The sequence below is a fragment of the Halichoerus grypus genome, chromosome 7 (assembly GCF_964656455.1).
Source record: "Halichoerus grypus chromosome 7, mHalGry1.hap1.1, whole genome shotgun sequence".
Lineage (NCBI taxonomy): Eukaryota > Metazoa > Chordata > Mammalia > Carnivora > Phocidae > Halichoerus > Halichoerus grypus.
The window spans coordinates 87,219,219-87,231,441 of NC_135718.1; the positions used below are offsets into that span (position 1 = coordinate 87,219,219).

Here is a 12,223-nt window from a genome sequence, read left to right on the forward strand (position 1 = left end):
CCGAGCAAGGACAGTCTTGCTGACCAGGGGGCTCTCAGGCCTCACAGACACTTGGCAGAGGGAGTGTTCAGCACGAACTTCTCGGAGAGGCCGCGCTAGCCTCGAACACCAGCTCTTACTCTTGGAAGGCTTCCAGGGGATGCTCAAGTGCCTTCCAGGCAGCTCAGGCCACAAGCTCTCAACCTGGCCAGGGCCTAATACTCGGGGGGCCCCCTTGACCTCGTGGGGAGTCCCCAGCCCCTGGCTGTGACCACCTGAAGCTCAGGCCCCAGCCCCGGGACCCCTCAGCCCGTGGTGAGAAGGTGGGCAGCCTGAGGTGCCGGGGAGAGCAGAGCAGAACTGTTCCCCAAGGCCTGAGCCTCTCCCCCCTCTCCTTGGAGGACTGCGGCCACAGCCACCTTCATTCAAGTCCAGCCCAACCATGCAGGGCGGAAGCTCAGAAGCGAAGGACAGGGGTCCTTAGCAGGTGAGGATTCACCCGAGCCAAGCAGGCCCCAGGCACCAAGGCATAGGTCCTCAGTAAATGTACGTTGGTGGATTTAGGCCTGGGAGGGGTGGCCTTGAGGGGGCGGGGGAGAGATGAGGGGACAGTCTCCAATCCCCAAGGACCGCTCGCCATCAGGCACGGCGCCGAGAGGACAGGATTCAGTAGCAGGCATGGACCTGAGTCCTGGTATTAACCTGGGGAAACTTCCTTCCCTTTCTTAAAGCATTAGTGTGATTTACGGTCCTTAAAATTCACCCACTTAAATATACAGTTCAGTGACCATGTATGTCCACAGTGGTGCAACCATTGCCTCTTCAATCGCCTCGTGGCTCCCAGCAGAAACCCCGTTTTCCTCCCATTCCCACCCGGCCCTGGGCAGCCACAATCTGGCGCTGCAGACCGCACAGTTCCTGGCCATTTCCAATCCATGGAATCATATAGAATGTGCGGCCAACAGTGACTGGGTTTTCGCTTCCAGTGATGTTTCCGGGCGCCTTCGTGGTGTAGCGAGACCAGCGCTCCCTTTTTATCGCCGGACGCCATTCCCTTGAGTGGATGTGACGCTGGTGGGTGTCTGCTCACCAGTTGGCAGACATTGGGTGGTTTCCTCTTCTTGGCTCTTGGGAATGCTGCTGTCCTGGATATTCATGCCCAAGCATTTGTGCGGACAAGTGCTCTGTCCCTTGGGTTGGTACTTGAATAGCATCGCTTATATGGTGACTAACTTTCCGAGCTGCCAGACTGTTGGCCAGAGTGGCCACCCCATTTTACAGGAGGGCTGTCATTTCTGCACATCCTTGTCAACATCGCTTTCTGGTAAACCCCGGCACCACCAAAACCAGTCGTGCGAGCGGCTGTGCCGTGGTACTGCCCTGGGCTTTGACATTTCCCCAGTCAGCGATGACTTAAACGTCTCCTCACAGGCCCATTTGCCGTGTTATCTTCTTTGGTGAAATGTCTCTTTGAATCTTTGGGGGGCAGCTTATTTAACCTCCTCGAGTTTCACCTTATTCTACCCAGTTCCTGAATCCTAAGATTTCCTATAAAGGGCGTGCAGAGCCTGCCACCTAACGTGGGCTTTACAATAGCTTTGCAGAGGGTTGAACTTGTCGCTTGTCACTGTGGCCCCACAGGAACGAGCCTCGCCCACGGCTCTCAGGTTGGAGTTTGAGCTGGGCTGCTGTCCTCACCGAGGACCCCCTCCCGCAGCTGGGGGTGAAGGATGAGCACCACAGGCTTGAGTGGTCCACCGTGTTCCACATGTTCTGCTGAGCCGTTCCACAAGGTCTCACTGCAAACCCACCAGAAGCTTCTGATGGAGCGGGACCTCCTATTTAGAGGGGATGAAATCTGGAGACCGGATTCAGTAGCTTCTCCAAGGTCCCCTAGCTGAAAGTGGCAGAAACTGGTGCACTTGTCGTGATGAGCATAGGGCGACGCCTGGAAGTGTTGAATTACTGTATCGTACGGCTTAACTAACTGGAATTAAGATTTAAAAAAAACAAATCTACCCGCAAATTGTGGGGGGACAACTCAGATTTGAACCCAGAGAGGATGCCGGTGCCAATGCCACAGGCGGCGAGCTCCTGGGGACGAGCGGGAGGCTCCGTCCCGCTGTGTACACAGCAGGCCCACCCACGGCCCCACCCGTGAGCCCAGCTCAAGGAGCTAAGCTGCTTGTCCCCAGGCCTCAGCATCTGCGGTCAAGTGAGGGAAAAAGTAGCTCCTCCCTCAGAGTGCAGTCCACCTGGGTCCAAAGCCTGGCAGGTGCACGGCCGACTACAAAGCAGGCGGCTTCCTCCTGTGTCTGGGCAGCCGCCCTCCCCCCGGCTCAGGCCACTTGGCTCTCCTCGGCCATGAGCTCTGGCCCATCCTAGAACCATCTCCTGACCCTGACCCTGGGGGTCAGGCTGGAGCAGGGCGTCTGTACAGCTCTCAGGGCCTAGCCCATAATTTCTTCTCCTCCCTACTTCTTGCCTTCAGACGGCGCTCCCCATAGAAGCAGGGAACGCCTGATCAGGTCCTGGAGTTCTCTAGAATGAGGACTTAAGATGAAGCATAAAAAAGCAGGCTGGCTCAGTCAGTAGAGCACACGACTCTTGATCTCGGGGTCGTGAGCTCAAGCCCCACACTGGGCACAGAGCTTACTTAAAAAAAAAAAAAAGCAGGGTAATAAAAAATAAAACTATATTGAAGCAGCTAAACTTAAGAGCTCTCAGTAACACTTTTCCAACGGGACGCCTATGAAGCAAGAGTTAAATAGAAGCATGACCTACTTTTGTGCTTTTCTGATTAACTGTAACAATTCTAAGTTGCTCGCTTCTTTTCCACTCACAATTCAGAGAGCAAAGCCCTCGTCACATTTCATACCTCTCTCTGCCTTGACTTGGCGTCAAGCGGACTCTGGTTCTAGCTCCAGACGGAGGACCCCAGCTGAAGGTCTCCAGACCTTTCACCCGGCAGGGCTCAGACTGGAGTCGTGGCCTCTCTCCCCCAACAGGTGCACAGGCCTGCCTCTGGCCGCCACCATCACCCCCTCCCCCTGGGAGCATCTTCCAACGTGGACAAGACGGGAAATTAGTGTGGCTGGGTCTGAACAGATTCAACGGGGTTTTATCACAAGGACCTGAAACTGCCGGACCTGCCCTCGCCCTGCTCGGTCCCCCACAGGGCTCTGGTTCTAGAAAAGAGGGCAGAGACCACCTCAGTCCTTCTTGCCCCCGGGGCCCGGGCTTCTTGTGAGCAGCTTCCCTGGGCTGGGATGGGTCAACGTGGACACTGTGGGGGATTCCAGCTTCACTCTGTCCAGGAGGGTCTTCTTGAGGGCAGCGGGGGAGACCTTCTCTTGGGCAGCCATGGACTGCAGCTCTCTGCGGACAAAGCCCCAAAGGGGTTGAAGGAGGAGCCAGAACTCTACACGGCTTCCCCGTGCACATAACCCCCAAGCCCGGAGGACTGGACACCACCCAAAATTAGAACCCTAAATCAAACACTCCCCTGAGCTTCTCAGAAGTGCTATTTAACCACGTGTGGGTGACCACGCACATGTGTAGCTCTGCGTGCTTTCTGCGATCACACGGAAACACGGTACGGATGGGACAGTGAGCGGGCTTGGAGTCACATGCTTGCCCAGCCCGCCTCCACTATGTACTAGCTGCCTGAGCTCAGGAAAACCGTCTCTGGGCCTCAACCTCCTCTTCTATAAATCCAAGCTGCCCCCCCACCCACCCACCCAACAGAACTGCAGTGACCATTAAATGTAGAAAGGCCTGCAAACCCTTGGCGAAACGGAGTCCAAGAAACCATGCTTATGGACAGAGCGCAGGACTGCTGAGGGGACCACAGGCGGCAGTTTCTGTAGGACGGGGCCCAGCCTGGGGGGTCACTGGGAGCAGGGGGCCCAGGCACAGAGGGGGAGCGACCCACCGCGTGCGGATGCAGGAGGCCTCCACGGCGTTGATGAGCAAGGAGCGGAAGCCCCCACTCTCCAGGAAGTGCAGGGCGTGGATGGTGGCCCCCCCGGGGGAGCAGACATTGTCTTTGAGCTGGCCTGGGTGCTGCTCTGAGTCCAGCAGCATCTTGGCAGCGCCCTGCGGGAGGCAGGAGGGATGAGAGGAGAAGACTGCTCGTGTACCTTGGACAGGCTTCTCCACACCCACTGCCCTTCCCCAGTCGCTATCCCAGCTTCCCAACCAAGCCCCACCCCCAGCTCAGGGACCCCCCCCACCCCGCCCTGGGCCCCCATCCCACACCCCTGTCCAGAACACACTGGGCAAGTATACTAACCAGCAAGGCCTGGGCCCCCAGGCGGACCGCCAGGCGCCGAGGCAGGCCCATCTTCACCCCACCATCAGCCAACGCGTCCAGGGCCATGAATGCCTGTGGAGACACTCGCTGAGTCCCAGGGCCACAGACACGCAGGGCCACTCCCCGCGGTCTGCTTTTCCTCATGACCACAACTAGCTCCAAAGGCTGCCCTCCTCCATCAGCTAGCTTCACCCCAACGTAGGCAGCACCCACAGCCCAAGCAGCCTGCCAGTCCATCCCGCTGCCCTGGGCCCCCAGGGGGTCTCACGTAGGCAGGCCCACTGCCGCTGAGCCCCGTGACGGCGTCAATCAGGTCCTCCTCCACCTCCGTGCAGAACCCCACGCTACTCATGAGCTGCTCCAGGAGCCTGCCGTCCTCCACCAGGGCGTGGGTGCCCGTGGCGTACACCGTGGCGCCCTCCCGCACCACCACGGGTGTGTTGGTCATGCAGCGAATCACCTTGGGGGCCGGCTGGAAGGCCATCAGCTTCTGGGACAAGGAAGAGGCCCCAGTGAGTTGCCAGGGCACCACCGGCGCCCCCAGCCCCCCCCCACAAACAACTCATCACGGGCACCTTTTCCACAGAGCTGATGGTAACACCAGCAGCACAGGACACCACGATGTGCCTGGCCTGCACGTCCGCCCCGATCTCGTCCAGGATGAAGGGGATGATGTGCGGCTTCACGGCCAGGAACAGGACGTCACTGTGCCTCACCGTCTCCTTGTTGCTTCGGGTCAGGTTCACGCCCATCTTCTACAGGAGGAGACTACCCAGCTCACAGTGCGGGGCAGCCTCCCTCGCCCGGGCCCCCCCGCCCCCGGAGCACCCTGGAATCCCCTGCCCTGTCCCTTCGGGGTCTGCCCCTACCCCCGCCGCCGCCGAAGTCTTCCCTTGTTGCTAGCGAACAAGTGAGCCAAGTGCTAGGCAGGCACACGCTTCCCCAAGGCCACCAGGCCGTGGCCGTCTCCCATCCACCAGGCCTCGGGCACCCGGGCACCCCTCTGCCAGGAAAGTTCCCCCGGCCGGAAAGAGACACGGGCAGAGGGGCAGGTGAAATGGGAGCGCGCAAGGGTTGGCACGGAGGGCCGGACGCTCCTGGGGGGAGGTGGGCGCGGGCCGGGCCCCCCCGTGCCCCACGCCCCCTTACCCTGAGCGAGGACACCGTGGGCAGGTCCATTTCCGGGGAGCTGGCTATGATCTTGTGAGCCGACAGGATCCCTGCGGAAGATGGGGCTCATCAGCCGGGCACCGTGGCCCCCCGGCTCCCGCGCTCTCCCCGGGAGGGCAGGTCAGACCCACAACCAGGCCCCGCGCGGGCTCGCGGCCCTCGCTGCTCCACGAGCCTCGTCCCGCCCGTCAGACGCTCAGCCGTTCGGGCTCGGGCGGCGGAGGGCGTCCCCGGACCAGGCTGCGGCCCGCGCCCCCCGCGCGCCCACCTGCCGCCGTGAAGCCCCGCGCCAGGGCACAGGCCAGCTGGCCCGCGCCGATGAAGCCCACGCTCATGGCGGCGGGAACGCGTCCGGCACCACGAGGGAGCCGCCGCAGGAGACACGAGGCCGGGCGGAGAGAGACCCCGACGAGCCGCACGCCCCGGAAGCCGGACCCAAGCAGCTACCGTCAGCTTCCGGCCCGGCTGCCGGGACCCCTCCCCACCGCCTGCCTGACAGGCGGTGCCGTGGGGCCTCACGGGGCCCCGCCCCGCCTCGCCAGGGCGGCCAATCCTCGGCCGGGAGCTCGAGCGGACCAATCCGTGGCAGAGAGCTCGGGAGCGGGGCACCAATCCTCGGGCGGGCCAATCCGCGGCCGGGAGCTCGAGCGGACCAATCCGTGGCCGAGAGCTCGGGAGCGGGGCACCAATCCTCGGGTGGACCAAGCCTCCGCCGGGAGCTCGAGCGGACCAATCCGCTGCCGGGAGCTCGGGCCGTGTGCCCGCCCCCGAGCACGGGATTGGCGGTGGGAACCTCCGGCGCGGTGCGCGGCAGCCGGGGTCTCCGCCCCGCGGGCCTGCCCGGGACCAGGGTCGGCCCTCGAGGCCGGTGGGGCCGGGGGCGGGGATTCCAGCCGAAGACTGCTAGTGTTGTGTGTGGCGCGGTCTGTCAGCCGCCCTACCGGGCGGGAGGCTCCGCGGGTTGTGGACTGCAGGTCTGAGCGGGGGCGGCTGGAAGCCCCTGCTGCTCGCCCCCTCCCGGCCTGTGGGGTGGTGGCCGCGGTAGCAGCCGCGTTGTCCGCTGAGCCTGCATGGTTTCTAAGAATGGAGGATCGGCTCCTTTCGTGCGTTTGGGAGGATCCAGTCCTTAGCGTGAAACAGGGGTCCGCCACCTCCATTCTGACCTGTGCGTGCTTTCCAACCAAGTTCTCCTCGCCTGCTTACCTCTTTCGCCAGGCAAACAGCCCGGGGCAAAGGACCCGGGCCTGAGCTCTGAAACCGCCCCTCGAGCCACAGGGACCGCCCTGAGCCGGCCCTGGCAAGCCCATCCATGTCCGACCCCACCCGCACTCCCACTAACCTCTGTCCCTTTGCATTTTCCTGATGCAAACCTGCATGTATTTGCAGCACTTGGGAGACCGTCTACGAGACTAGTCGGCTGTCTCCCTGGTGTCGGCCTCCCTGAAATAGACTCCTTTCCTGTTTCACCTCCTCCTCTCTCTGCCTTTGATTTGGTGAGTGGTGAGTGGCTGACCCTGGTCTGTCTGGGACCCCCGGAGCCAGGTGACTCTGCCCCGCGGCGCCCCAGCTGCAGGTAGGGCCCAGCCGAGGCAGGGGAAGTCTATGACTCCCCCCTCGCCCAGCCCCAACTTGCTGTAAACGCTCCCCAGACGGTAGGTTTGCATTTCCACCAGCAGTAAAAGGGGCCTCCGGAACGGGTGTCAGGAAAGTACGGAGGGAGGGGGCGGCATCCCTGGAGGACTCACAGGAGCGGGGGAGACTGTGGGCTCCCCACAGCCTGTCTGCGGGGGGTTCTGCACCCCTGCCCCGTCCCCTCCCTGCAGCACCCCCCACCCCTTTCCCTGCAAGTTTCTCCCTGCTGCAAGCTTCCTCTACCTGCTCACATCCCTGAGCAAGCCCCCACCTCCTTGGTTCCTGCACCCTTAAAGGTGCGGACCAAATGTTCACTATTAAGCAAAATAATATTTCAGTAACTTTTTCTTTTCTTTTTTTTTTTTTTTTAAAGATTTTATTTATTTATTTGACAGAGAGAGACACAGCGAGAGAGGGAACACAAGCAGGGGGAGTGGGAGAGGGAGAAGCAGGCTTCCCGCTGAGCAGACAGCCCGATGCGGGGCTCGATCCCAGGACCCTAGGATCATGACCTGAGCCGAAGGCAGACGCTTAACGACTGAGCCACCCAGGCGCCCCTCAGTAACTTTTTCTGATTAGAAAAGGAGTACATGCATATTGAGGAAAATATGGGAAATCCAAAAAAAAAGTAAAGGTCAAAATAGTCCCATAATCAGACTTCCTAGGGACAGTCTCTTGGAAACATTTTCGGTGGATTTCCTTACATTATTATTGTCTATGCATATATACTCTTCCATTCTTGGGAATAAATGATATACATATAGTTTTGAAACTTCTACGTGAGATGTATAATAAGCATTTCCCAATGTCACTGAAAAGTTGTTTAAAACAAGATATCTGTGACTACTTAGTATTCCATTATATGGCTGCACCACACTGACCATTCTCCCGAAGATCAAAATTAGGTTTATTAATTCATTCCACACATGCTTACTGAGCCAGGTTCTGGGGGTCCAGCCATGAACAAAGCAAAGGTCCCTATCCTCACAAACTTATGTCTGTTTTTAAAATTATTCAGGGGCGCCTGGGTGGCTCAGTCAGTTAAGCGTCTGCCTTTGGCTCAGGTCATGGTCCCAGGGTCCTGGGATCGAGCCCCATGTCGGGCTCTCTGCTCAGCGGGAAGCCTGCTTCTCCCTCTGCCTCTGCCTCTCTCTCTGTCTCTCATGAATAAATAAATAAGATCTTTAAAAAAAAAATAAAATAAGAAAAAAATTTAAAAATTCTACTACTGTGAGAAAATCTTTGTCAAACTCTGATTATGTTCTTCGTTCCGTGTGTAGTGGCTTTAGAGACCCCCCACAGCGGCTGAGGGGGGGCCGGCAACTGGACACTTCAAACTAGCGGACAAAAGGGGGACCTGCGGTACAGCCTTTGGGAAGGTACTGGGAGCGTGCCATCTGGAAGGGGCACCTGCATCAGGAGGAGCTCGGGGACTGGAACTGGGGCCCAGCACTGCCACACCCTTCCTCTCTTCTCTGGTCTTTACTTGCTCCCACTTGGCCTTCTTTCTAGTAGAAGAATCTGTGGCAGGCAGCAGGGAAGGTGGGAGCTTCTGAATGCTGTCGGCTCCTCTGAGGGAGCAGGGCTCCCCATAGTCCGTTTGGAAGGCTGCAGGTCCCCTTGCTTCCCCTGGTCTCTGGCTCTGGCCTGCAAACACAAGATTGGGGTGGGGCGGAGTGCGGTGTCTCACTCCTTCCGCACACCATCCACCCGTGACCTGGTGGCCGTGGCATCTCCTGCTTTGGCGTCCAGGAGTAGAGGTGAGATGTGAGGAGGATTCCGGGGCCCAGGGAGGGAGGCCATGTTGGTGGCCCCTGTGCTGACTTGACCACCGGCCGGGCCAGGCCACGTGAGAGAGGGCGCAGCCGAGGCACGTGGCCCTCCTCACAGAACCTGGACGGGTGAGCCACTGGCCAGAAACTGGTTCTTTTTTTGTGGTACTTGGAGATCTATCATTTTTTTTCATCTCCAAAGTTTAAAGTTTATATGTACAAAGTTTTATTCTGTTTTAATGATAGGCACCCCCATTTCCTTCTCTTGTAATGACTTGCTGACTCGAAAGGTCCTGCCAGGGTGCCCTTGGCGCATGCAGGGAGGAAAGCGCCCTCCTCCCACAGCTACTTAGGACGCCCCCCCAGGAGGGCCCCAGCCTGGTGCTGCCAACCGGCCGGGGACACAGGCTCTCCATGTCCGGCACCTGTGTCCTCTCCATTTTACTCCATCTGAACAGGCAGAGAGAAGCCCTGAAGGAAAATGGGTAAGCTCACCAAGCTTCTGGGACTGCCCACCTTCCCCCCTCCTCCTCCATCCTCCCCCTCCTCTCCTGGTCAGTTAGGTCAACTGTTGCTGCCCTTCCCCCTCCTCCCTCCCCACAGTCCCACTCCTCCCCCTCCTGCCTTCCCAGACAAAGTGGATAATGCATCATTTCTGCCTCCACTTCTCCGGTCCTTTACCCCCCAGGGCCTCCGGGCCTCCTTCCTGATCTAATGAGCCAGCTCATCTGGTCTAACAATGGACAGATCCAGGGAATGAGGGAGGATCCTGAGCTGCTTCCAGCTAATCCTAAGGCAAGTCCCCTTGACCCCAGTCCATCCTAACTTAGGGACCTCTCCAGGGAGGCACATTTTGCATGGGTTTTTCTTTTTCTTTCTTTCTTTCTTTTTTTTTTAATCACACAAATAACCCATGTTGATTGTAGAAAAAATTTAAATTTCAGCAAATGGAAAAATGAACATTGCTTTTAATCCCACCACCTAAAGAGATCCAATGTGACTCTTTGGAATATAACTCGACACTTCTTTGTTCTGTAAGTCAGGCACACCTTAAACCTGATTTTTTTAAAAAGATTTTATTCATTTGAGCGAGAGAGAAAGAGCACGAGCAGGGGGAGAGGGGCAGAGGCAGAGGGAGAAGCAGACTCCCCGCTGAGCAAGGAACCCGATGTGGGACTCGATCCCAGGACCCTGAGATTATGACCTGAGCCGAAGGCAGACGCTTAACAGACTGAGCCACCCAGGCGCCCTTAAACCTGATTTTTTTTTTTTAAGATTTTATTTATTTATTTGACGGAGAGACACAGCCAGAGAGGGAATACAAGCAGGGGGAGTGGGAGAGGGAGAAGCAGGCTTCCCGCCGAGCAGGGAGCCGGATGCGGGGCTCGATCCCAGGACCTGGAATCATGACCTGAGCCGAAGGCAGACGCTTAACGACTGAGCCACCCAGGTGCCCCTAAACCTGATTTTTAAAACAAGTATGTATTCATGTTGTATGTGAACAGGTCAGGTTGTATATAAAGGACACATGCAAAAACCATAGGGATTATGGGCAATTTTCAAGTCATTCAAAATTACCTTTAATGCTGTTACTTTGTCTTTTAAGTGAAAACATTATAATTACACCTCACTTCTAATGGACTTTGGCGGACTGTCTTCGTTTCTGCTGCTGCCATAAAAATGTCCTGCAAATTTTGCGTCACAGAATAAATGTGTTACCTCACGTGTTGCAGGTCACAAGTGGTCAGTGGGTCCAGCTGGTTTCTCTGCTCTGGGTCCCACAGGCCACATCAAGGTGGCAGCTGATCCGAGTCCTTCTCTAGAGGCTCTGGGGGAGATTCGGCACCAAGACTCATTCAGGGGGCTGGCAGAATTTGGCTCCGTGTGGCTGTAGGACTGAGGTCCCCTTTCCTTGCTGGCTGCTAGCCAGGGGTTGTTCTCAGCTTCTCGAAGGCTCTCACATTCCTGGGCTCACGGTCCCCTTCATCTGCAAACCGGTAACGGCAAAAGGTGTCCGGTCCTTTTCCTGCTTCAAATCTTTCTGGCCTCCTCTTCTGCCTCTGTTGGTTCGCATCCTCCTGGGAGCTCCAGGTGTGATCTCAAGCCAGCGCCCAGACACAGTGGACAGGGAGGGATGGAGGAAAGAGGCAGTCCACTCCAGATGGGTTGAAGGAGCTCAGGGAACCGACCTACGAGCCTTGTCTTGGGGGCTGCGAGAAGGTGGATCCCTGCGCCCACTGGCCACATCCTAACTGTTCATAGAGAGGCCTCAGTGGGGGGGGGGGGGTTCAGTCTTGTACTGATGGTCCCAGTACCACATCACTGTCTCAAGGCTGTCCTGGGGGCAGCTTCTGGGCAAGGTGACTGGAACATTCCAAAGGCAGGAGAGGGGATGAGGAGCTTCCCTTGCCCGGGTCCAGCTCACGGGTCAACTGGCGGTCACATCTTCTCATTGACCTTCCCTAAAGCCTCATCTCTGTGCCTCCAGCCAGACAAAGTTCTCTACTTTGAAGGAATTCTGTGATTAGATTGCGTGTACTTGGTTAATCCAAGATCGTCTCCTTATTCTGAGGTCTGTAACCTTAATCACATCTGCAAAATCCCCTTTGAAATATAAAATGACAGAGTCACAGGCTCCAAGGATTGGGAGGCATGGGTATATTGGGGAAAACATTCTATGTACCACACCGTCTCCCTGTGCTAAGGAACACATTCTTATATTTTGAAATAAGGCCGATCTCCTGGACTTTTTAGCTCACAGGGGATGATGGGAGCAGGCCCATCCTTGCCACTGATTGAATGGTCTGGCTGGGAGTCTGCAGATAGGTCACTGAGTAGCTGATGGAACTCTTTAGAAGGTATGGATACTCTTCTTGTAAAGAAAACGGTCTGCCCTGGTCCTCACAGCATCCCACGCAGAAGGGCTTCATTCAGATGTCTGATGGAAGTGATCTAGGCCTTTCTGTCCGAGCCAAGTCCTCTCCCCTGCCTCCAGCCATATGCTTGCTACGTTCTCAGATCCTGGCTGTCCAGAGACTGGCTCCATTTTCCCCTCCACTAGTCCGTTGTTATTAATGAGCTTTGTGGGTGAAAACAGAGCCCAAGAACTTCAACAGCCAGGCATAAGGAAACCCAGCTGCCTAGAAAGGTTACATTAGGGCACTGCCAGGTGTGGCCGCTTCCAGATGACCTGGTGGCTAACGCCCGTGTCATCAACAGAACACGCTTACGTGGGGGGATGGGGGGAGCACAGTGGGAAGGAGTGTTATAACCCATGCCTCAGCGTAGAGATTCAACAGCTTTGCATCGCCCCGCCTCGATTTCTTCATCTGGAAAATGGGAATCATAATACCTA

At 57.3% G+C, this 12,223-nt stretch overlaps 1 protein-coding gene across 3 annotated transcripts; it reads right to left on the bottom strand.

The window, feature by feature from the left end:
- Positions 1–3,084: 3,084 nt before the first annotated feature.
- PYCR2 (pyrroline-5-carboxylate reductase 2) lies at positions 3,085–5,989 on the bottom strand. 3 transcript variants are annotated; one of them, XM_036113531.2, is made up of 7 exons: positions 5,733–5,989; positions 5,444–5,514; positions 4,870–5,049; positions 4,563–4,781; positions 4,274–4,366; positions 3,914–4,077; positions 3,085–3,357 (listed from the first exon to the last, which is right to left on the bottom strand). In XM_036113531.2, the coding sequence occupies exons 1-7, from the start codon at positions 5,797–5,799 to the stop codon at positions 3,192–3,194; spliced, it is 960 nt and encodes a 319-aa protein (XP_035969424.1). In that variant the 5' UTR covers positions 5,800–5,989; the 3' UTR covers positions 3,085–3,191. The 3 variants fall into 3 exon arrangements, with proteins under 3 accessions (XP_035969424.1, XP_035969423.1, XP_035969425.1); XM_036113530.2 differs by having other exon boundaries at positions 4,563–4,784; positions 5,733–5,987; XM_036113532.2 differs by lacking the exon at positions 5,733–5,989 and having other exon boundaries at positions 4,563–4,784; positions 4,870–5,062.
- Between the last annotated feature and the right edge of the window lie 6,234 nt (positions 5,990–12,223).